Below are 25850 nucleotides of genomic sequence, written 5' to 3'. Positions count from 1 at the left end.
ACAAGTAGGCTGAGAGGCAGGCAGAGAGAGAGAGGAGGAAGCAGGCTCTCCACTGAGCAGAGAGTCCCATGCAGGGCTCGATCCCAGGACCCTGAGATCATGACCTGAGCCGAAGGCAGAGGCCCCAACCCACTGAGCCACCCAGGCGTCCCTGACTTCTTCTTTCTTGTGGTTGTCTGAACTAAAAACATTGGTGTCATCCTCTGCTCTTCTTGCCTTCCACATTCTATCCATTAGCAAGTGTTGTCAAGAAAGTCTGACCTAGGGGCTCCTGGGTGGCTCAGTGGGTTAAAGCCTCTGCCTTCGGCTCAGGTCATGATCCCAGAGTCCTGGGATCGAGCCCCGCATGGGACTCTCTGCTCAGCGCAGAGCCTGCTTCCCTTCCTCTCTCTCTGCCTGCCTCTCTGTCTACTTGTGATCTCCGTCTGTCAAATAAATAAATAAAATCTTTAAAAAAAAAAAAAAAAGAAGAAAGTCTGACCTAGTCTCACCATTTCTGCTGCTGTTCTTCTTTAAGGCAACCTGGTTTCTCTCTCAGATTGTTGCTGTAACTACCTCACTGGTCTCTGTTTTTCCATCCTTGCCCATTCTTGGTCTGTTCTTCAGAGAAGCCAGAATGATCTTTCAAATGGTAGTCAAGTCGGCCATCCGTCTGTCCCAAACCCTCTTCGCTTCCGGTCTTAACTCAGGAACCCCACAGGCTTATAGTGTCCTACAGAGATTTAAGTGATCTGGGACCCGGTCACTGTCCTCTGTCCCCCGGCACAGCTTGCTGACATGCACCAACCGTGCTGGTGTCCTTGGTCTTCCCTGAAGTTGCTAAGCCTGCTTCTCCCTCAACATTGTTGCCTTGAGTATTTCCTCTGTCTGGAGTGGTCTTTTCCTTCTGGTCTCTGTCTAAAAGCCTATTCTTTTAAAAAGGCTTTTCTTTATTCTTGGGCAGGTGCCGGCGTGGTGGGTTAAGCCGCTGCCTTCGGCTTAGGTCATGATCTCAGGGTCCTGGAATCGAGTCCCACGTCGGGCTCTCTGCTCAGCGGGGGGCCTGCTTCCCTTCCTCTCTCTCTGCCTGCTTCTCTGCCTACTTGTGATCTCTGTCTGTCAAATAAATAAATAAAATCTTTAAAAAAAAAAAGTTTATCTATGGATGATGTCATTTTGGGGGGCGGGTAATATGGTTGTATATGCGTTTGGAAAATTAAAAGAAAATAAACTCTGTACTATAGTCGAAGCAATTAAAAGTACTAACTTTTATAAACTTTCAGTTACACTAGAATGAGTAAGTTCTAGAGATCTACTGTACAATAATATGGTATTGTGCACTTCAGAGTTTGTTTATAGAGTAGATATCATGTAAAGTTTTCTTACCACAAAACCCAAACCAAAAGACACAAGAAGACTCTGGAAGGTGTTGCATATGTATTGCCTTGAGGTTGCTGATGGTATCATGGAGGTGTTACGTATGTCCACCCTCATCACATTGTACACTTTAAATGTATATTTCTTTGTATATCTATTACTATACAATAACTTAAAAAAAATACCTGCTCTCTCAACTGAAGCTAACATACTTGATTGAAATGAGATGGGAGAAAGTTGAACACAGTGGAGGACATGTAATTTTTTTCAGGAACAGATGGATTAATTTGCTGGCAAACAATGTAGAATCAAGGTAATTCTGTTAGCTTACTTATTTGGAACTCTGTAGGACCATTACAGCTTCTAATAACTCAAAGGTGTGACTTTCTCATTAAATAGCTCTTAATAAGCAGTGTAATTGGATCAAGTGAGACTTTTATCTTGGTGTGTGCTGTGGCGAAACCAACTCTTTAGACAGTGATAAAAGACCATGGGTGCAAGTGAATAAGTAGGATCACTGATTTTTTTTATTGCAACCCCAAAATTGACTGTATGGTTTTATTTGAAGAGGATTAATAATTTTTACTTGGTGTAAAAAAAGTAATGGATACCCATTCCGGGGGGGGGCAGAATTAAATGTAGCAGATATAAGGAGGGATGTGATAGGTTGTGATCTCGTGTCATCCTATTCTCTGGAGAGGAACTTTAATATTTTCCCCATTCACTTTTTTTTCTTAATCTTATGTCTTTATATATATGGTTTAAACTTGGTTGTGTTCATGATTGTGTGTAATAATTTCTTTTTCTCTATGGTAAGCATTCCTTTAGTAAAACTCCTTGTAAATGTATTTTTCATAACTGATCGGTATTTTATCTGCATGTTTCTTAGCTTACTTTTTTGATCAGTGAATAATTTTACACAAAAGGTGGTTGCTTTTAAGCCTTTTGTATTCTCCTACTTTTGAAATGGGAAGCGAATAGGACTTGACTACTCTGTGCCACACTTTGGGTTGTAGCTGAGAAATGCAGACAGGATACTCAGCAGGTGGTACCTGGGCTGTCCACTTCCACTTCCAGACTTACATACAGAGTGGGTTAGTTTCCACCCACCTCAGACTTTCAGCTTCACTGTGCTAAGTTCCTCTGGAATTGAGTTTGCTGGGTGGGACTTAGGGAGACTTTTCCGGTCCTGGGCTCTGTGCTGGTTCTCCCGTATTTCTTTGGCTTTGAGGACTTTGGCATCAGTTTGGAGGTAAGCCTGGTTGGGAGCAATTTCATAGTTTTTGCATGTGGGCTGGGAGGCAGAAGTAGTCTTCAAGGTTGAGGGGCACCTGGGAGGCTCAGTGGGTTAAGCATCTGCCTTTGGCTCAAGTATGATCCCAGGATCCTGGGATTGAGCCCCACATCAGGCTCCCTGCCCGGCGGGAAGCCTGCTTTTCCTTCTGCCTGCTATTCCCCTTGCTTGTGCTCTCTCTCGGTATGTCCCTTTCTGTCAAATTAAAAAAAAAAAAAAAAAAAAAAAGAAGTCGTCTTTGAGGTTAAAATGAAGCTCTTTGAACATTGGCTTTCTTGTGAGCTGTGGTCTGTAAGAACGGCTACTGCTGTTCACATAATCCATCATATACGTCCAACACAGTGTTGGAAAGTTCCACTGAAACTACAGAAAAAATTGTAGGTATTGGTTTTAAAACTTGAGAAATTGAAAAAAAAATCTCACAAGGAGCTACATGTTCCCCTTCTTCCTCCTCCACCTGTACAGAAAAAATTGTAGGTATTGGTTTTAAAACTTGAGAAATTGAAAAAAAATCTCACAAGGAGCTACATGTTCCTCTTCCTCCTCCTCCACCTGCTCTCCTCCTCCTCTTCTTTGTTTAAATATGATCTTAAAATTAACTCTCTGAAAGACGTTCCCTGCCCTGTACTCTGCCAGCTGGATATCAGCATTTTCCAGGAGCCTCTTCTAATTCTTGCATATGCTGCTTGGTGTGTCCGTGCTAACATGAAATGATTTACTAATGGGCTTCTGCCCAGGACGGTTGTGAAGGTTAACTAGTCTCTGATTATTAAGCACCCTACAAATAAAAACAGCCATGAATAATGCTGGCTATGTAAGAGAAAATTAGTAAATGTTACTTCGTTGGGTAATTACATGCTTAAAATGCCTTTTGCCCCAGTGGGAAATCCACAGAGGTGATACTGTGGGTTTCTAACGGGTTGTAATACATAGCAGATTATGAGCATAGCTATGATAAATAATAGCTGTCAACCGAAGCGTTCATGTAAAACTTACGATGTATTCAAGTAACAAAGACCCATTTTCTGTCTCTATTAGATTCAGCTGTAAACAGTGAAGAACGAGTCTTCTGAGCTTTTGCATGTGGTCTTTGACCTTCCCCCTCCTTTTTAAAAGAAAATGTACCAAAATGAATAACAGTGTAATAAAAGCTCACTAATCTGGATTCTGCTGATTTAAGGTTTGGACCTGATATATCTTTATACTACCTATACAAAAATTATTTGCTCAGTTAAAAAAAAAAAAGGGGCACCTGGGTGGCTCAGTGGGTTAAGCCGCTGCCTTCGGCTCAGGTCATGATCTCAGAGTCCTGGGATCGAGTCCCGCATCGGGCTCTCTGCTCAGCAGGGAGCCTGCTTCTCTCTCTCTCTGCCTGCCTCTCCATCTACTTGTGATTTCTCTCTGTCAAATAAATAAAATCTTTAAAAAAAAAAAAAAAGCCCAGAGGAAGGGCTGTGTCTAAAAGGAATGAATTATTTTCAAATCCTGAATGTGATGGTAAGTGAATTCAGGTTACTGCGTTAATTTGACAATAAAGTTGTTTACATATTTATTTTTCTCCTTCTGGTTCGTATTAACTTACTTAGGGTCTTTGTTTTGGGAGTCTTCATTAGTGGGAAAGATTGCAGATTCTTTGTTTCTCAGTTTCTGTTTTGGAAAGTTGATTGGAAAGCAAAAGAAACAGCAGAATTCTGATTCTAACATTTTTTGAGTCTGTTGTGTATTCGCTACTGTGCTCAACACAGCAACTCAAAAACACTGACTAACTGCTTATTGCACTCTGGGCCCAGAGGTGGTGAACAAGACCCAGCTGTTTCCCTCAAGAAACCCAAAAGTCCGGGGGGAAAAAAAGGCAGCAGGCTTGGTCAGTGAGGAACCCTTCCTGCCTGACTTCTTCACTAGTGTGTGAGCAGGTCCAGCGGCTGTGGGCGTGGAAGCTAAACCCCTCTGTGATGAGATCTACATCTTGAGGATGGCTGACGATCTTCGCAGGGCTGGAAGGCACATAGAAATTGTCCGAGTCTAGCTCTGCCATGTAGCCCCCACTCTACCTTATCCTCTTCTCCTTGCCTGGAAGGTGATGCCAACTTGTAGTTCAAGCCCTGTTTTGTGAGACAGCTATGGGAACTGAGAAGGAATACACAGTGGTTTCCGTTTGATCTTTTCAGAACATTCCACCATTATTTCAAACTCTGTGTTTTTACAAGTGAACTCATCTGCACAGAACTTTCCATGTCTTGTGGAGCTGTGTTTTGACCCGTCACATGGTGGGGCTACGTGCCAGCCAAGCATTCAGTTGTGGAACGGTGGCCATCTGTGTCTGTGTGGTAGTGTTTGAGCACTCATTTTCACAAATAAGTGCTTTCATCTATTTAAATGAATATTGACTTATTTTTAAAAAATGGAAAAAAAATTTTTTTTTTTTTAAGATTTTATTTATTTATCAGATAGGTAGGGATCACAAGCAGGCAGAGAGAGAGGAGGGGAAGCAGGCTCCCCGATGAGCAGAGAGCCCGATGGGATGGGATAGGATGCGGGGCTTGATCCAGGACCCTGGGATCATGACCCAAGCTGAAGGCAGAGGCTTTAGCCCACTGAGCCACCCAGGCGCCCTGGAGAATGGTTTTTTAACAAATTGTGCATGCTGAAGAAAGTCGGGGGAGAAGTAAATAGGGAAGTGTTGTTATCAGCGGCAGGAAGCATGGACTGAACTAAAGAAGATCTACACTAATTATAGTGACAAAAAAAGCCAACCTTTATTCCTCATTTGTTGCCCATTGTACTTAAACTCAGTGGGTATTGATGAAAATATAAAATCAAGAACACATACAAACGCGGGAGATGGACTGCAGGTGATGGTACCACAGGAGAGGGTAGTCTTAGGTGGATCATTTTTGTGTTTTGTGGTCGGCGTTGGACTCTTCCTCCCCTCTTTTTTAAAAAGAGGGTGGCTCAGTGGGTTGAGCCGCTGCCTTCGGCTCAGGTCATGATCTCGGGGTCCTGGGATCGAGTCCCGCATCGGGCTCTCTGCTCGTCAGGGAGCCTGCTTCCCTCTCTCTCTCTCTCTCTGCCTGCCTCTCCATCTGCTTGTGATTTCTGTCTAATAAATTAAAAAAAAAAAAGTTTTAAAAAGATTTTATTTTTAAGCCATCTCCACACCCAATGTGGGGCTCAAACCCACAACCCTGAGACTGAGAGTTGTGTGCTCCACCGACTGAGCCTGCCAGGCGCCCTGGGACACCCTTTTTTAAAAAAAAAAAAAATTATTTTTAAAAAAGATTTTATTTATTTATTTGACAGAGATATATCACAAGTAGGCAGAGAGGCAGGCAGGGGTGGGGGTGGGGTGGGAAGCAGGCTCCCCGCTGAGCAGAGAGCCCGATGTGGGGCTTGATCCCAGGACCCTGAGATCATGACCTGAGCTGAATAGCTGAAGGGAGAGGCTTAACCCATTGAGCCACGCAGGCGCGACTGGGACATCCCTTTAATATGGAACTTTGTGTGTTAGACTCCCTTACTTGTTTTTAGGCTTGCAGTAGATACAAAGATAAAGATAGGTTTGCATATGCTGATTGGCTACTTTGCAACCCTGATTTAGCAGGTAGATCCATACCCACGTTTTCTTTTCTTTTTTAAAAAAATTTTCTTGCATTAGAGATTTGCTTAGATATACTGTTCTCTCTCTCTCTTTAAAGATTTTATTTATTTATTTGACAGAGAGAGACACAGCGAGAGAGGGAACACGAGAGGGTCAGTGGGAGAGGGAGAAGAAGGCTTCCCACTGAGTAGGGAGCCCGATGCTGGACTCCAGGACGCTGGGATTATGACCTGAACTGAAGGCAGCTGCTCAACGACTGAGCCACCCAGGTGCCCCTAGTTTTTAAAGAGAGGTTTGATTCCCTGGGGTGCAGCAAGATGTAATAGAAAAAGCAAGGTGTTGGATTCAGACTCAGAATAGTAACGGATAACATTTTAAAAGTGTTTGTTGTGTGCCTGGTTATGAGGGAAGCGCTTTAATGGACTCTTAGTTTTACAAACACTCTGTGTCAACGCTCTTTTCTCGAGTAGCAGTTAAGAATGTGAGCTCTGGAGGCAGATTGCACGGTTCATGCTCGTGCTCTGCTTCTTACATAATTAGGCAATTAATTTTGACCTCTCTTTGCCTCCTTTGGTTTTTCACATGAAAATGAGGATAATAATAGTACTCATGTCATGGGGTTGTTTTGAATATTGGGAGCGAGAAGACACGGAAAGAGCTTCGACAGTGCCTGCCTGGCACATGGTAAAGCTCAAGAAATCCCGGCTGTGAATGCAACTGTAGAACCCTGGGCAAGAGGCTCTCTCTCTGAGCTCCTGCTTTCTCCTGTGGGAAGTGGGGGGTAGTAATACCTACCTCAGAGTTACTGGGAAGAGCCAAAGGGATTAGTTATTTTTAAAGTGTTTTGTAGAGTGCTTGACCCCTAGAAACTGTTTGGTCCACCTTGGCCTTCTGAATCCTAGGTCTGGCTGTGGTTAGTCAGTGCATCTGTATCGATCAGGTTCTTAGGTGCTGAGGTTACAGTGGTCCAAAGAGAGACCAGGTCCCTGCCTGCAAAGAGTTGGCCTTTCACTGGGAGGCACGTGGGGCTCTGCACTTAGCATGGAGCCTGCAGAAGATTCTTGCTCCCTCTCCCTTTGCTCCTCCTGTTCATGCTCGCTCGCTCTCTAATAAATGTATCTTAAAAACCGAAACCAAACCAAAACAAAACAGAAATTTAATTCTCATAGTTCTGGAGGCTAGCAGTCTGAGATTAGGGTGTCAGCATGATTGAATGAGGACCCTTTTCCTTGGTTCTTAGACAGTGACTTCTCCCGGTGTCCTTATAGGGTGGAAGGCCTCAAAAACTTTTTTTTTTTTTTTAAGATTTTATTTATTTATTTGACAGAGAGAGATCACAAGTAGGCAGAGAGGCAGGCAGAGAGAGAGGAGGAAGCAGGCTTCCTGCTGAGCAGAGAGCTCGATGTGGGGCTCGATCCCAGGACTCTGGGATCTTGACCTGAGCTGAAAGCAGAGGCTTTAACCCACTGCGCCACCCAGGCGTCCCAGGCCTCAAAAACTTATGGAAATTTTCAAACATACATAAAAGTAGAATAGTATTATGAACTTGAATGTACTTGTCTGTTATCAACCTTTAGACATTCTTGTGCCCTTTTGAGGGTAAGTGAAGTATTTTACAGAAAATCCCTAATATCAGTATTCCTAAATACTTCACTTTGTTCCATGTTGATATTTGTTAAGAAGTAAATTATTTTAGAGAACCAGTGCACAAAATTAAGAGTCATTTTTGAGGGGAGGAGATTCAAGTAAAATACCTGCAAAATACATTCTGTGATGGTGCTTTAATAAATTTTAGTTAACTGAATGATATTTGAAGTAAGATTATGACTATGGAGATTTTAGCTATTTAGATTAGACATTTATTCAGTGAGACTTTATAATGATTGGTCTCTGTTTTATTACAAATGTACCATTAGGATTATTTTGATTATTTTATATCAACATAAAGTATTTATTTTAAAAATGTAGAGAGCAATTCAAGTATTCTTTGGTGGAGAGATATTTAAAAATTGTAATAGAAAAAAATCATCTGGGGGCACCTGGGTGGCTCAGTGGGTTAAGCCTTTGCCTTCAGCTCAAGTCATAATCTCAGGGTCCTGGGATCGAGCCCCTCAGCAGGGAGCCTGATTTCCCCCCACCCCCTCTCTGCCTACTTGTGATCTCTTTATCAAATAAATAAATAAAATCTTTTAAAAAAATAATCTCAAAAAGGAGCTAATTCAAAGACTTTGGAAGACTTAGATTGGATACTATAAAAATTCTAGATAAGTAAATCTTTAGATTTCTAAAAATAGCTTTTCATTTATATTCCCTATTTAACACATATATGCATACACATATATGACACTTAAAAAAGATTATTCGAGAATAATTGGAGAAAAAATTGTAAAAAATTAGGCATTGTTCAAGGAGGTAGTTTTTTTTTTTTCTTTAATGCCTGGTTCTCCTGGACAGCAGTCAGTTCTAACTTGGAATTTCCTGCCTTTGGTCTTATTTTAGACTCCCATTTCAAAATCTGTGAGTAAGTAGCATGTGACATAAGTTCAGAAAGAACTAAACTATAAAGGCAGGAATTTGATTGCAACTGGATATATTTCAGTAAATTGCAACCGGTGAGATCATCAGAACTCACAGTAACCTGAATTTGGTCAGCGCTTGAATTCTAGATCCTAAAACTCCTGGGGCATGGCCAGTATTGGAATGTGCTGGTCACGCCTTATGTTACTACTGGTGGTCCAGGGATACGCTGGCTCTGAAGTGAAAAACCTCCCTTTTCACCTAAACTGCCTGGCTGGTTAGCCTTTGTGGCAAGTTGCTTAACTTCCTTGACATTGAGTTTCTTCATTTCTCTAGTGAAAAAAAGATACGGAAGGGAGATAGTCTCAGGTCTACTGTATTATTAAGGAAGTCTTATCTACTGTAACAAAGAAATCCCAGAATACCCTAGTTTGTACAAAGTAGAAAATTCTTTCTCATATAATAGCTGGAGTTCCAGGTATGTAGTTCTGCTTCTTGTTATTATCTAGGGATCTGGTTCCTGTTTCTTCAACGGTGAACTAGTGGCATTATCTTCATGCAGAAGAGTGGAGGAAGCAGGCGGTAGCCTGAAAGGGCCAAGTCATGTTTGCTAAAACTCTCTGGAGAGAATTTGATCACACACGTGGTCATACCTAAGCGTGCTTGAGGCTAGGAAATGTGATGGAGCTGGTTAGGCTACCATTTTACTGATACAGAAGAAGGAGAACACAGAGAGTGAAGGATAGTTCGCTATCTCTACCACATCTATGCTGTTCCTGCTTTCTCTGATTATAATTTTTTTCTTTTTTAAAGATTTTTATTTGTTTATTTGCAGAACTCGATCCCAGGACTCTGGGATCATGACCTGAGCTGAAAGCAGACGTTTAACTGATTGAGCCACCCAGGCGCCCCTCTGATTATAATGTTGACAACGTGTCTTCATCACACCACCTAGTTGCCCTCTACCTTGGGTTGATTTTGAAACTACTCATTAATCTGAAAGTATTTTCTATTCTTTGCTTAATTTTTTGATGACTTAGTGGTCTCTCTCTTTTTTTTTTTTTATACTTGCTCTGTAGTATTACAGACTTCCATTGTGATTTCCCCATGATCTTGTCATTTTTAAGGATCTTACCTTGAGGAGGGCCCTAACTGTCTTGTCCTGCTAATTTGAGAGTGCAGGTGGCGGTTGGATTTCAGAACTTTTGAAGCAAGAACTGGGACTAAGCTTGATTTTTAGCAGGTATCAGGATTTGGTACAAGGTGAATGAAACAGACTCCAGCTGCCAGATTCTGGAGAGCATGTGGAGAAGCAGTTAGGGTCCAGGAAGTGGTAGGTGAGAAGCTGTGCAGGCAGAAGGACAAGGAAGACATAAGTACTGGATTGCAGAGCAGGGTGGGTGGTTGAAAAGAATAGATGGGTTCTCCCCGCCTTTTTTTAAGGTTTTATTTATTTATTTGATGGAGAGAGACACAGTGAAAGAGAAGGAACACAAACTGGGGTGATTCGGGTCTCAATCCCAGGACCCTGAGATCATGACCTCGAAGGCAGTTGCTTAATGATTGAGCTACCCAGGTGCTCTGTTTCTTTCCCTCCTTTAAGAAGTTGGACAAAGTAACTAGGAGAGACAAGAATATACCCATAAGCCATAGTCTTGATAAACTTACAAGATCGGCTCAAAGTTACTGACGACACCATCAGCTTTTGTGTTTCTGAAACAGAGGTCCCCGTTAGTGAATGAAGTATGTATTTTTATCAGTCTGCTAATGTAAGTTCTTCATAGCTTTGACTTAGCGGCTGTAGATTGCTTCCCCGAGTCCTTCCTATAAAGGGATTTGGTGGTCAAGGGTGCTCCAAGTCCCGCTTTCTCTGTGATTATCAGACACTCCCTCCAACATCCCATCCCCATCTACCCCGCATAATCCTGTGCTGGGGTCACGTAGCGAGTGGGAATGTGAGTAGATGGATCTCTTGTTTTCCAGATCGTGCACTTCGTTGGAAGTTTGGCACCAAATGCTTTTGTGTGATGTATGGTTGTGTATTTCCATATCCCAGAGAAAGCTGAAAAACGGAAGCGTGCTATCTATCTGCTGCTCCTTTATTATCTCTAGAATGCAGGTGATAGGTTTATGTTCTTGGAAATATTCTTAGGGTGCTGGAGCATCTTGGCAGATAAGGTGATAATTGCTCAAGTTAAACAAATGCTTTGATTCCCTTGGAACTTAAAGGCCTCATTAAAAATTCCCTTTCTGATTTAGGTGTAGACAGTCAAAAAAGGCACCGTGACAGGTTGGAAATAAATCTTTAAAAATCAAACACTTTTTTGTAACAAGCGGTTTATGGAGCGTATTGTGAGTGTTCTCATTCTTTTGTAAAAAATGTCATGGGAAGAAGTAATACATAAATTGTTTTCTTTAATGCATGAAATGCCCAAGGGAAGTTGAGATTAGAAATAAAGTAGGACAGAAGCTAGACTGCCAATGCTAAAGCAAGCATTATGGATTCTTTTTTTTTTTTTTTTTGAAATTCCCTAAGAGAATATGATGTTCTGATACCTTGAAAGGCCAAATGGTTGTGATTAACCTTGAAGTTTAAGTCTCCAGCAGATGAAAGACAGTTGCAGTTTATAGCCCAAGGATAGCAAATCAAGGGTGATATCAAATCATAATGCAGCTTGGGGAATGGTTTTTAGAATGCTTTGTGGCCATTTATTTGAAAGGTTGAGTGGTTTTACTTGAAAAAATGTACTTAAAAATGTATTCATTGTCTAAAGTGTCACATGGATCTTGGGGCTGTCTTTTGTAAACTTAGGTGTTTGTCACCTGTACTCAGGTAGTTTTTTTTTTTTTTTTAAAGATTTTTATTTATTTATTTGATAGACAGAGAGATCACAAGTAGGCAGAGAGGCAGGCAGAGAGAGAGGGGGAAGCAGGTTCCCCGCTGAGCAGAGAGCCCGATGCGGGACTCGATCCCAGGACCCTGAGATCATGACCTGAGCTGAAGGCAGAGGCTTAAACCACTGAGCCACCCAGACGCCCCTCAGGTAGTTTTGATGATAATGGTACTCTTACTCCATTGGCCTCCTTCTTCGAGACAAAGTTATTCTTTTTTTCTTTTTCTTTTTTATTAACATTTTAAAAAGATTTTATGTATTTATTTATTTGAGAGAGAGAATGAGAGAGAGAGAGAGCATGAGAGGGAGAAGGTGAGAGGGAAAAACAGAGTCCCTGCTGAGCAGGGAGCCCGATGCAGGACTCGATCCCAGGACTCCAGGATCATGATCTGAGCAGAAGGCAGTCGCTTAACCCACTGAGCCACCCCGGCACCCATAGTCATTCTTTCTGTATGGTTTGGCTTTTTCACTGCACAGTAAGCTATTAGCCTAACCAGCTGCTCCTCTGTCCCCAAAGCATTTTGGAGTTCCACCATTCTGGGCCTGGATCCGAGAGCATAACCTCGCATTTTCTTCTCTTTCTCTCTATCACTGTTGACATTTGAGTGAGTCTCTCCTGTGATATGTTTATAAGCATCTGCTACCCTGGAGAGTCTGAAGTCTCCTTTTTACTGAGTTAGATTAGATCATCAGAAAACTGTCCTTGCACTCCATTCGCTGAGGCTCTTTTGCTGAATTACATGGTATGTTATACCCAGGGCTTTATCCCAGGGTTTGTTTAAAAAAGTTGTATGAAATTCCCTTTAGCTTATGTTATTGAGAATGTTGCTTATTATACACTCTGTATTCCATATGTAAAGGCTAATCTGAGAAATTTCCTTCAGAGGTTAGGGGCACAAAAAGCTTGTTTTCTTTGATGAAAGGTGCTTCTCCCTGCACCCTCCCATTTTTATTAGATAATAAAAGATGTATTATTTACTATATATATATATGCCATGTAATATATGTTATAAATATTATATATTATATAACATATGTTATGAATAATATAACATATAATATATATAATATAATACTATAATAATATGTATATTTATTTATTTACTTTGCTTGGGAGCACAGGGCCAAATTTGGATGTCAGTGTTAGCAAGTATGTCAACACATTTTATAAATTAATTAAAAAAATAGTCACAAATTAAACCAGGAGTCAGCAAACTACTGCCCAGCCTCCTCCTGTGCTTTTCAGAAAAGTTTTATCAGGGCACAGCTATGGTCCATCACTCAGGGCTATGGCTGCTTGTATGCTACGGTAGTAGATTGAGTAGTTTGCTGTCTGACTCTTTGGAAAAAGAAGTAGTTCCATTCCCAATGCAAATAGTCACAGGATGGTATGTGCCAGCCAAAGCACTGAAATAATGTAAAACAAGGTGACTTCTAGAAAATGTGGCTACTTGGAAAAGGCTTAGCAGCAAAGATGGTCTATGAAGGAAATTTCATCTTTAAATAGAGGGAACATAGAAGGGCATTTTATGGGGGCAAAAACAGCGTAAGCAAAATTCCCTAGGAATGAGCACATTTTGAGCAACAGGGGACTAATTTGAAAGCCACTGTAGCCCGGCTGAAATCAGACAGTGGTGACGATGAAGCCGACTGGGAGAGATGCTTGATGGAGGGCTTAAAGGTGAGGAATCAGAATGTGCCTTTAATCTGACAGGCTAGTGAAACCTCTGAAGTCTTCGCAGGGAAACAATGTGCTGGAAATTGTGCTTTAGGACAATTCGTCTGATGGCAGTGTAGGGGATCTGCTCATGCTTGGAGGTCCCCGGGACTAAGCAGTTACTGAAGTGAGCTGAGCAGAGGAGCTGGTCTGAGGAGGGTAGAAATGGGGAGGAGAGGTCGGCTCTCAGGTGTGGGGAGGGATGAAAGTGACTTTGTGACTGAATGGCTGCAGAGGAAGCAAGAAACTCTTGAGAGAACTGGGAGCAGTGGAACCAAAATGCTAAATGTGTTTGTGAGAGAAGATAGGTTCTCCTTTCTTCCCCAACTCCCTTCCTTTCTTCCTATTTAAAGATTTTTTTTAACTTATTTTAATTCAATTAGTTAACATATAGTATATAATTACTTTCAGAAGTTTAGTTTTTTTTAACTTATTTTAATTCAATTAGTTAACATATAGTATATAATTACTTTCAGAAGTTTAGGTCAGTGATTCATCAGTCTTATATAACACCCAGTGTTCTTTCCATCATGTGCCCTCCTTAATGTCCATCACCCAGTTTCCCCATCTACCCCTCTCCAGCAACTTAGTTTGTTTCCTATAGTTAAAAGTGTTTGTCTCCCTCTCTGATCTTGTCTTATTTTTACCCTCCCTTCCCCTAATGATCCTCTGTTTTGTTTCTTAAATTCCACATATGGGTGGTACCATGTGATAATTGTCTTTCTCTGATTGACTTATTTCCCTCATCGTAATACCCTCCAGTTCCATCCACACTGATGTAAATGGTAAGATTTCATCTTTTTTGATGGCTGAGTAATATTCCATTGTACGTACATACCACATCTTCTTTATCCATTCATTGTGGATGGGCATCTGGGCTCTTCCCACAGTTTGGCTGTTGTGGATATTGCTGCTATGAACATTGGGGTGCAGGTGCCCCTTCAGATCACAACGTTTGTATTCTTTTTTTTTTTTAAGATTTTATTTATTTATTTGCCAGAGACAGAGGGAGAGAGAGCGAGCAAGCACAGGCAGACAAAGAGGCAGGCAGAGGCAGAGGGAGAAGCAGGCTCCCCGCCGAGCAAGGAGCCCGATGTGGGACTCGATTCCAGGACCCTGGGATCATGACCTGAGCCGAAGGCAGCTGCTTAACCAACTGAGCCACCCAGGCGTCCCACAACGTTTGTATTCTTTGGGTAAATACCTAGTAGTAGTTTCAGCATTTTGAGGAACCTCGGCACTGTTTTCCAGAGTGGCCGCACCAGCTTGCATTCCCACCAACAGTGTAGGAGGGTTCCCCTTTCTCTGCATCCTCGCCAACACCTGCTGTTTCCTGACTGGTTAATTTTAGCCTTTCTGATTGGTGTGAGGTGGTATCTCATTGTGGTTTTGATTTGTATTTCCCTGGTGCTGAGTGATGTTGAGCACATTTTCATGAAGGTTTTTTTTGTTTGTTTGTTTTGTTTTTTCAAGCACTTTCTGTATCTAACATGGGGCTCCAACTCACAGTCCTGAGATCAGGAGTTGCGTGCTCTTCCGACTGAGCCAGTCAGGTACCCCAATATGCGCTTCCTTTTTGACATCTCCAATCGCTGGCTTTATAAAAGAGAGCAGGGACGGGTTTGGGGGTATGGGCTGGGCTCTGGGAGAGTTTCCATGAGGGGAGAGAGCAAAAAGGGAACTTGGCAGCCGTAAGGAAGATGGGGTGCAGGAAGTGGAATGGACAGAGGAGTTGGAGTTGGTAGAGCAGTTTCCCAGTGTGTGTCCCAGGAAGCGCTGGTTGTATAGACTGTTACCAGATATTTCTAGAAAAAAGGGTGCCATGATCAGATAAATTTGGTAAACTCTGAGTTAAGCAAAGTTAATCAGACTTCTTGCTTTAATACCTCTCAGATTCTATAATTAATGTGCATTATCATTTATATCTTTAGCTAAAATCTGTCTCTTCAGTTGTAGATTCATGTATTCAGCTTTCTACCTGACCTCTCCTTTTGGATATCATTTAAACATCTGAAACCTGCCAGTTTCAGATGAAATTCCCAGCTTACCCCCACAAAACTGGTTTCCCTCTCTCAGTTGATGGCAACTCCGTCTTTTTCTTTTAGTAAAACATCCATGGTAAGTGATATATAAATTGTTTTGTTTAATGTATAAAATGCCCAAAGGAATTGACATTAAAATTAAAGGTGCTCAGATCAAACACTTTGGAGTCATCTCTGACCCTTTCTTCTATACTCTCAACCAGTCATCAGCAACCACATTGACTCTACCTTCAAATGTATCTAGAATCTGAGCACTCTTCATCTCAGGTGATTCTGTTAAAATCTTACCACTCTTTTTCAGTACCAGCTTACCAGGTCACTGGGGACAGATGTATTAGTCCTTCTGGTGACCTGCATGGCGTTTTATAAACTTCTTCTGCTTCTTTTTTTTTTTTTTTTTTTGAGATTTGATTTATTTATATGTGAGTCGGAGAGAGGGCATTAGCCGGAGGAGTGGCAGGCAGAGGGAGATGCAGGCTCCCTGCTGAACAAGGAACCAGATTTGGAGCAACTCAGTGCTGGGACACTGGGATCGTGACCTGAGCTGAAGGCAGATGCTTAATCTCTGAGCCACCCAGGTGTCCCTGTGATCTGACTTCTTACTGACTTTCTGATTTTCCATTTTGTTCTTCCTTCATTCAGTTTTTTTAAAGCTTTTATTCATTTATGAGAGAGAGAGAGAGAGAGAGAGAATGAGTGAAGGGGAAGGAGTAGAGGGAGAGGGAGAAGCAGGCTTCCCGAGGAGCTGGGAGCCCGACATGGGACTCGATCCCAGGACCTCAGGATCATGACCTGAGCCAAAGGCAGACGTTTAACGACTAAGTTGCCCAGGTGCCTCTTTCACTCTTGGCTCCTTTCTTTGTTCTTTTCAAGCCCTGGCCTTAAGCACTTGATGTGCTTTGGGTTTTTCACTCACTGTTCACTATGTCTGTGATATCTTCCCCCAGACATCTGTATGGCGACTCACCAAATGTCATCCTCTGCAGAAGAGACTGACCCTGGTTGCCATATTTAAAACAGAAAGCGTTTCTGTAATACCCTAAGCTCCATGAGTGTAGGGATTTTTGTCTGTTCTATTCCTGGAAGTTGCCTAAGCACACTGAGCAGTGCCTGACACCCAATAGGCAGCTAGTAAGTATTTGAGTGAATGAGTGAATGAACATTAAGGTGCCAATATATATTCCCTACAAAACCTCTTACCCTCGTGGACATGTCTTCATCCTAGGTTTCCTGGGGACACACTTTGGGAAATGGTGTTCTGATATCTTACAGAATTCCAGGGAGCAGAAAATTCCAAGAAGGAGGAGATGGACACATCTGGAAAGTTGAGCAAATTTTGACCTGCATAAACTACCGAGTAGATTTTGCTAGCAGACATAATTTGCAGTCTTTGAAGCTGTTTCAGTGCTGCGAAGTGTCAAATTCAGGGGAGTAAAGTTGGCCCTAGATATTGAAGAAGAAGGCTAGGATGAATGATCCATTCAGAGAGTGTAGTTTTGGAGGAAAGGGAGGAAAGTAGTAGAACCTTGCGTTCAACACAAGTCACCTCCATTTGTGAGAGCAGGAGAGCTATTTTTCACTGTGTATTATTTATATAGGTTAACCTGGACTACCTGGAATTTTTTTTTAATATATATGTAAATTTTTTTAAAAAAAGATTTTATTTATTTATTTGACAGAGAGAGAGATTACAAGTAGACAGAGAGGCAGGCAGAGAGAGAGAGAGAGAGAGAGGAAATCAGGCTCCCTGCTGAGCAAAGAGCCCGATGCGGGACTTGATCCTAGGACCCTGAGATCATGACCTGAGCCGAAGGCAGCGGCTTAACCCACTGAGCCCCCCAGGCACCCTATATGTAAATATTTTTAAGTAGACTCCATGTTCAGTATGAAGCCCAACACAGGGCTTGAACTCCCTGAGATCAAGAGATTAAGAGTGGGATGCTTAACCCACTAATAGCACCTTATTTTTTCAAAGTAGTATAATTTGGTGGGTTCAGGGCTGCATGGACTGGATAAATTGAGGTCCTTAGGAAATCCTTTCAGTATTTCAGAGCCTTCTCTTGACCTTGCCCTCCTCCATCCATTTTGCATACTTGAAAACATTTTTCTTTCTTTCTCTTTTCTTCTCTTGTCTTTTCTCTTGCCTTGCCTTGCCTTTCCCCTTTCCTTTTCTTTTCCTTTTTCCTTTCTTTTTCTTTTCTTTCTTTTCCTTTCCTTTTCTTTCCTTTCTTGACAGCCCAGTAGGAATGAGAGGTGTGATGGAAATATTAAAAGTTGGTGCTAATTGTTTCCTCTTTTAGAAGACAAGCAATCTGTTTCAGTGTGTGAGTTTCTAGGTCATTTCTCTACCCCCTGAAAAAAGCTCACCTAGGCTTCACACTTGTCACCAGCAGTTAGATGAGTGTTTAAATGAAAGCTTGTACCCAGACTGTGGTAGAGTTTAAATAATTTTGCGAAAATGTGATTCTTTCTCTCTTAGAAGTTTTGATCTTTGAAAGAGTTTCTATTTCAAACATGCGGTTGAAGTTTTAAAATCCTGTTATTTAGGCTGGAGCTTTTGGGATTTTTTTGGGTGTTTCCATAGTGTGAATTAATCTGTTCCAGAATTTGCTCTAATGGGAAAAACCAAGAGTGGTTGAGCATTTTAGTTTATTTATCAGTCATGGCATTTGTGGGCCGGAGTGGTTGGTGATCGTACGCCAGCAATTATGGGGCAGAGCCCTATGCTTTATTTCCGTTGTTGTCTTTGGAATGAATTACTTTTATGTTATTTGAGGAATAATTGGTTTGAAAGCCTTTTCCAGACTAACAAATATTCTTTTCTTTTGATTACAGAGTCGTCTTATATACATGTAAGAGGAGCAAAAATGTCAGATGATATCAGGAAAAGGTTTGAATTTCCAAATTCTCTTATCCAATCACAGGTAATTTTTATATATTTAATTATTTTTGCTTCATGGTAACGAATGCAATGCTTTGGTGGATTTTTAGTAGAACTTTACAGTTTTAACATTAAGTATTTTATTTTACATAAAGGATTCTGCATACTTATTGCTTTATTAACTTTTATATTAGTTAATTTGAAAATTTATGTTCGAGGGGCACCTGGCTGGCACCTCATGTGGGTGTGCATGCTAATCTTGATCTTAGGGTTATAAGTTTGAGCCTCACTTTGGGTGCAGAGGTTACTTTATTTTATCTTTTTTTTTTTTTTAGATTTTACTTATTTGTTTGAGAGGGAGAGGGACAGAGAATCTGAAGCAGACTCTGCACTGAACACAGAGCCCGACATGGGGCTCGGTCCCATGATCCAAGTGGAAACCAAGAGTTGTCTGCTTAACCGACTGAGCCACCCAAGTGCCCTCATATCTTGTAAAGATTATATTAAAAAATTAAATAAAAAACGCTGAAAATTTATATGTGACATAGGAAGGTGAATATTTGAAATTGACCAATCTCAGCTTCTTCTTCTTCTTCTTCTTTTTTTTTTTTAGAGATTTTATTTATTTATTTGAGAGAAAGAGAGAGAGAGGGAGAGCATAGAGGGAGAAGCAGTCTTCCGGCTGAGTAGAGAGCCTGATGTGGGGCTTGTTCCAGGACCCAGAGATCATGACCTGAGCTGAAGGCAGACACTTAGCTGACTGAGCCACCTGGGTGCCCCCAGTTTCGGTTTCTGTTTATATCATACTTTTCTTCTTAGACATAATAAAACCTTGATTAATTAGGAGGCCCTTAGATCTGTATTTTTTTTTAACTCTACAGTGAATTTTGGGGAATAGAAATAAATGGTTACACATCTATGGAGTATGAGCAATTGATACTTAAAATGGTCTATTTTACCCCTGTACAACTATAAAGAGTAAGGGATTTTTACTGTAATAACCAACATTCAGTAAGTAAAATAGCCTGGATTTAAAAAAAAAATTGATGTATATAGTAACACAGGCAGGGCTTGGTGATAATTTATTTTGAGAGCTTTTTAGTTATTAGGATTCAACCAAAAGTGGTTTTCTGGTTGGCCTTGCACTAACTAGAAGCATTCTGGTTGGTCAAGGTGCCATAATAGCTTGCTGTCTTTTCTTGTGAGAGTGAAACCAGGTGACCAGCAGAAGCCAGCTCCAAGACCGAACAGCGTATACAGCCTGTTGGATGCTTTCAGCAAGTTTTCTCCGGAGATGCCTGCTGTGGGAATTGACCTAGCTGGGTAGTGGGGAACCCTTCCATGAGGAGTAGAACACTCCTTATGCAAGATTCCCTTCTACCTGACTGGGTTGGAGTCCTGTCCTGTACAGCACAGGTCCTTACCGTGAAGAGGAGGATGAAGAGGATACTGTCCACAGTTTCTATTTTCTGTGCCCGGAGTCCCTTCATTAGCATAGATAACTGAGAAGTGCCTATGTGTGTTACTGTTAAATTAAGTGAGAAGTGTACATGTATGGGTTCATGGATGGAGAATGTCTCTTTCAGCTATTGTATTATGGAAAACTTAAGTAGCAATACAGGGTCACTTATCCTTGGAACTTTGTGCTTTAAAATCAGTTTAGCCTGTATTCTCTGTATTCTCTGATTTGTTAGTAGGATACACAGAAAGGCAAACTGGAGAAGTTGGATCTGGTGGGGGGATGTTTGTCAGTAAGCTGATCTTCTTTTAGTCCTTTTTTTCCTAAATATGAATGGGAGCTTTTTCTTTTTTTTTGGTCCCTGTTGTGTTTCATACTGGTTTTATGTGGTTCTTGCAATTGTGCCCTGTTCTCTCTGAATACTTATTGTTCTTTTGTAACTGTTGCTCAGTGTTAGCACCATATTTCATTGATTCACACACATTTTTTCCACATTTTAGCATCTTTGAAATTGGGTTGCATCTAGTAATTCGTGGCAGCAGTTCTTACACAGCTGGTCTTGCCTGCACCATTGTGAACTTGGCCGTGATTTTTGTTTTTTTTTTGTTTTTTTTTTGGCCGTGATTTTTCTAAAGGAACTCTTGCGCTAATATAAAATCAAAACTCTAAATCATAAGGCACATTATGTAACATAGGTTAATGGGCAGCCTTTCTTCCTTAGTAGTAGAAATAAAATAATGGTGCCTCTCGCTGTTGATGGACAGTTGCATTCAATGAAATACGGTGTATTTTGTAAACAGCCACCAAAGCTGTTCACTGGTCTTCAGTTCTTGTTAATTTCCCTTGAACTAGGATAAGAGACAGCTAATTGATCTAAACGTAATATTCATGTCATTGAGTGATTTATATTACAAAACTGAGATCATCAAGCATCGAGGTCTTAAAGCATTTCCAAGGTGTGAAATACAAAAAGAAATGAAGTGGGGGGAGATGCTTTGTTTTTGTGTGAGCTTTTCTGGAGACTACAAGACTGACAGCAACCCCCAGATGTATCATATGTCGGTCCAAGTGCAGGATCAACACTTGGTGCAGTGGGAGAGTTTTTTCCAGCCCATACGCAGGAGGACTGTCATTGTTGCTGGCCTACGGCTCTAAGGCAGCAGAGCAGTGCTGGGGAGGGGTGAAGAACCAGGGGAATGGAGTTGAAGTTGTAGGAAGGAATGATACTTACGTATTTATGTCATCAACAGTCCCCTAGAAATAGAGTCTTAGAATTAATTTTGGGCTTTTTGACCAAAGCAGGATATGGGAACATTTTAGAAATTTATGAGACTAAAAGCTTATGCAAGGGCTAAAACCTATAAGAAAATAATAAAGAAATTAAATCATAGGCCTAAGCGAGAGAGAAGGGTTGTGGTACTGGCTCAGATCTGTATGGGCTATGGTCATAAAAATGGGGATGAGTTTTCTCCATCTTCATTAAGGGCATGATGAAGCATGATGGATTTCATTTAGATGCAAAAATGATTTTAAAAGCTGTGGAGTTTCTCATTTGTCTCCCGGTTTAATGGATGAAGCAATCTCACATTATCTTCTAATACTAAGTGACAGCAATTTGAACTGAAAATCTGGCAATTTTCTTAACATCTATGAACTGTAGTTTGCTTATTGGGATAAAAATGCCTACCTTGAGAGTTGTTATGAAGCTAAGAAATTATGTATGTAGAATGCCTAATTCAGTGCCTTCCACAGAGCACACTCTCAAATGAATGGGAATTTTATTACCACTTGACTGGTTGGCACACTCATACTCCGATCACCTAGTATTTTTTTTTTTTCCCCATATCAACTTGTATTGACAGGAGTTGCCTTCAAATGCACTAACTGGAGAGATCTGTTGATTTTTTTTTTTTTTTTTTTAAGGCTGTGGGTCATCTTATTGCTGCAGTCCTGAAGGAAAATGGTTTTTCAGAAAAGATCCACCAATCGACAAACCAGGTCTGTATCACCTTTGTGCTTGAGTTCTCTTCAGATAACTGCTCCCAGCTGCACGTAGGCATGCCTTCTGTTTCAGGTCACTGTAGAAATGATCTTGAACTGGTTTTGTTTGTTTGTTGTTTGGTTTGCCAAGTTCTTCTTCTGAATTCTTTATAATTTAAAATTGGTTACAGCAGACTTGGGGAGTGAGATATGGAGGGGGTGAGGAGGGGGAGTATTCTGTTACTTTAGTGAAAAGGAGCATGGGTGGGATGAGGGTAGGCATGCCTTAGACAAGGTTGTTAGGATTACCTCTGAGGGAATCTTTTTGTTTAATGGAGAAAGTGAACATAGCAGCTTTCTGCTATGGAGGAGATTTCTCCTACTTTCCGATGGCCCAAGTATGAGTTCTGAGTTGGAAAGGTCATGCTTTGGAACTTGGAGCTGAAGGAAAATTACCGTGCATAGGGCAGAGAATGCTAGGATTGAAGCAGTACTCCACTTCTGAGATGCAGACCACTTGGGTTTTGGTCAGCCAGTGTTGTAGATTTTGACCTGCTGGTTGGAGACTCCACTTGAGTGGGTGCTCCCACGTAAACTCTGTCGAGAATGTAGATGATGGAAATAAGATTTTTTCTTTCCCAACAGAAATAATTGATTTCCTTTCTCTCACATTGCTTTTTTTTTTTTTTTAACCCCTTCACATTGCTTTTGATTAGTTACTCCCAAGTCACATCTCTTTCCAGCTTCTGCTGCCATGTTGAAATCAGTGTAGAGGCAAATTTCACTAATTGGCATTTATCTGGTATTTGTATGTAGTCATATAAATTAGGTTTTCTGAGAACCCTCATCTTAATCCTGTCTATAATCACATTATGTACTCAGAGGTGATCTAATGGTTTTACTTAAACAGCTGGGATTTACTGAATGTCAAATTCCTATGACTTAACTGTTTTCTCTTCTATTAGTAAATGAATGCACACTTCCACGAGGGCATAGTAATACCTGAGGCAAGGGTTTTTTTATTCATTTATTTTATTTTTCTGGTTTATAATGGAGTAATGACATATGGAACCCTTTGATATTGGCCATACAGGTAAATAAAATTTCCTTCTGAGTAAAAGAACAGAAATATAAATATTTATTTCCTGTACTGACTGTTAACTGTATTGTTCTGTTATAGTGGGATCCTAAGATTGAAAAGGCTCTCAGAGCCAGCTACTGTGGGCAAGTGGGCACAATATGATGTTGATTTTCACTCTTTATTCTGTGGGAGATGAGGAACTTTGTTTTTTTCCCTCAAATTATATATTTTTCTAATAACTTATGTCAGGAAGAGGGAAAAATAGCTTCATGATGTTCTTTAAAAAAACAAAAGAAAGCAAAATAAAACCTAAACCACATGTAAATATAAATGGACTTCACTAACCCACAATACATTCAAATACGGTTCATCATTAGTCATGCTCTTCTGGTGGGGTGGGTTATGGATTCTTGAGGATGTTCTGAAAGGTAGAAGCTCTGCTTTCATAGGATTTTTCAAAATAAAGATCTTACATTTACTTATGTTCCCTTCTGGTACTTCTCTATCAAACATGACAGATTTATGGTCTGAGCGGGCAAAAAGTCAAGTTTCTTTCTTTCTTTTCTTTTTTTTTTTAGATTTTTATTTATTTATTTGACAGAGAGAGACACAGTGAGAGAGGGAACACAAGCAGGGGGAGTGGAAGAGGGAGAAGCAGGCTTCCTGCTGAGCAGGGAGCCTGATGTGGGGCTCGATCCCAGGACCCTGGGATCATGACCTGAGCTGAAGCAGAAGCTTACCTGACTGAGCCACACAGGTGTCCCAAGTCAGTTTCTTTCTTTTAAAGATTTTATTTTTTTAATTTATTTGACAGAGAGAGATCACAAGCAGGCAAAGAGAGAGAGAGGAGGAAGCAGGCTCCCTGCGGAGCAGAGAGCCCGATGCGGGACTCGATCCCAGGACCCTGAGATCATGACCTGAGCCGAAGGCAGCGGTTTAACCCACTGAGCCACCCAGGCGCCCAGTCAGTTTCTTTCTTGACCACAGCAGTTTTCTAGGCATTTGTTGGAAACCATGGAAATAGCAGCTTGCTGTTCCCCCTTTACTATCTTTCCTCTGGACTCACATTAGACTTCAGTAAATTGAGGCAGGGGCATTGTCGGGGACGTGGGGTGCATGTAAGTGGTAAAGATTGCTGGTAGGAGAACAGAAACACTTTCTAGAAATGTTGTTGCATTTTGGGCTTAAACCACAGGCATGATTGGGACGGGGTTCAGCCTAGACTACCTCGTATGCTGATATTGACAGTGTCTGGTTCAAGGGCTTGGTTGGAGCTCTGTGTGAGAGCCGGGCCTTTGTTTTGATCCCCTGTCAGTTTCCTTGGGTTGCTCAGACTCAAGTTATACCCCTGTCTGCAGCCAGCCTTATTCTGCAGCCGGGACACCAGATGGGTGAGAGTGGCTGTATCAGAACACATCCATTATCTCTCCCAGAAAACTGACTCTAGTTTATTCTACAAATGGTGGGACAACAGCATCATCTTTGTATGGGAAAGCTAGCCCACTGTGAACAAATTACGCTTCGATGAATGCCTGGGGCTGTCCATGCCTTTGCTGCTCATCGGTTGTGTCTTTTGATCACTGGTTTGTTTTCAGACTCCAGCTTTGAACTTACTGTGGGAGAAGTGTTGCAGTGATAATGTGGTGGTTCGAACTGGCTGCTGTGAGGGCCTGGTGGCCCTTGTCGCTCAGGATCACGCAGAGTTTGGCTATGTGCTCAATGGGATACTCAACCTGATGCCATCGACCAGGTATTCTTTCCTTCATGTTTAATCAGTAAAACACATTTTTAGGAAAAAAAGTCACTGATTTGCCATTAAATGTCAACATTCACTCTACTTGCCAGTTGTTTTTCTTTCCCTTAAGATGTCATGCAGTTGATATTTTGTATGTGCCAATTTAAACTCTATAGTCTTGGAATTTGTGGTCATTTGCTGTAGTTAATCCTCCAGTGCTTTCTGAGGCACCATTCTTTTTTTTTTCCCCCCCCTTAAGATTTTATTTATTTATTTGACACAGAGAGAGAGAGTTTAAGTGGGCAGATCAGCAGGGAGAGGGAGAAGCAGGCTCCCCAAGGAGCCAAGAGCCCCATGCGAGACTTGATCCCAGGACCCTGAGATCATGACCTGAGCCGAAGGCAGACGCTGAACCAACCAAGCCCCCCAGGTGTCCCTCTCCTTGTGGTTTTTCTTCTTCTTCTTCTTCTTCTTCTTTTTTTTATCATAGTGTCCTCAGAGGTGGACACCTAATCTTTTTTTTCTGCTTTCCATGGAGAAGGAATACAGCTGTCATGGTCCTATCTGTGGAAGATGGCATCCTGGGCTTAGAGTTGGCTAAGTTGAATAACCTCTGGCCTTTTCATCTTTCTTCACAAATCTTACTTTGTTCTTTTAGATTCTCTCTGTGTATCTTTTAGGAACCTTGAGTTTTCTTTGTAGTGTGCTGTCTCTAGTCAGAAACTCAAACCCTTTAGCGTGGTATACTTGCCCTTTCCCAGACTAGCTCCAGCCTTTTGTTCAGCCTGTGTTTTCTGCCGTGAACCCTCTTCTCTAGTCATACGCAGCCCTTCCCTGTTCCTGAGCCTGTGCGTGAGCTCCACTTCTGCATGGAGGGTTTCTTCCTGTTTTCTGACACCATCTCTTTCATTCTTCAAGGTTCAGCTCCATGTCACCTCTCCTGGCCAGATAAGATCTCTCTTCCCAGCGGGGCTACTTGATCTTTCACAGTATTTTTTTTTAAATCTATATTTTCATATTGAGCACATTTTTGGACAGTAATTAGATGACCAAATATTTCTGAATAAGTAAGAATTTGATCATGTCTAAAAACTTAATCATTTTCTGTCTTTTTCTTTGTGTGCAGACCCACACTTGTGCACCTGTTCACGTGTGCACACGTGTGTACACATACTTTTAAAAAAGTAATTTTGAAGAAGCTTTTAAAATGTTAAGTTTTAATGTTCTTCTCTTTTAACTTATTGGTTGATTTTATTTTATTTTATTTTATTTTTTTTTAAAGATTTTATTTATTTA

At 41.2% G+C, this 25850-nt stretch overlaps 1 protein-coding gene across 1 annotated transcript in view; it reads left to right on the top strand.

Moving 5' to 3' along the window:
• The window catches only part of FOCAD (focadhesin), a 311074-nt gene that overhangs the window by 17418 nt on the left and 267806 nt on the right, over positions 1-25850 (top strand). The window contains exons 2-4 of the mRNA XM_044265592.1: positions 18254-18342; positions 21682-21756; positions 24415-24569. Coding sequence (XP_044121527.1) covers positions 18286-18342; positions 21682-21756; positions 24415-24569 — 287 coding nt within the window. The 5' untranslated portion in view covers positions 18254-18285. The remainder of the gene's footprint in view (positions 1-18253; positions 18343-21681; positions 21757-24414; positions 24570-25850) is intronic.

The sequence above is a fragment of the Neovison vison genome, chromosome 9 (assembly GCF_020171115.1).
Source record: "Neovison vison isolate M4711 chromosome 9, ASM_NN_V1, whole genome shotgun sequence".
Lineage (NCBI taxonomy): Eukaryota > Metazoa > Chordata > Mammalia > Carnivora > Mustelidae > Neogale > Neogale vison.
This window is presented reverse-complemented; position numbering and strand designations above follow the sequence as displayed.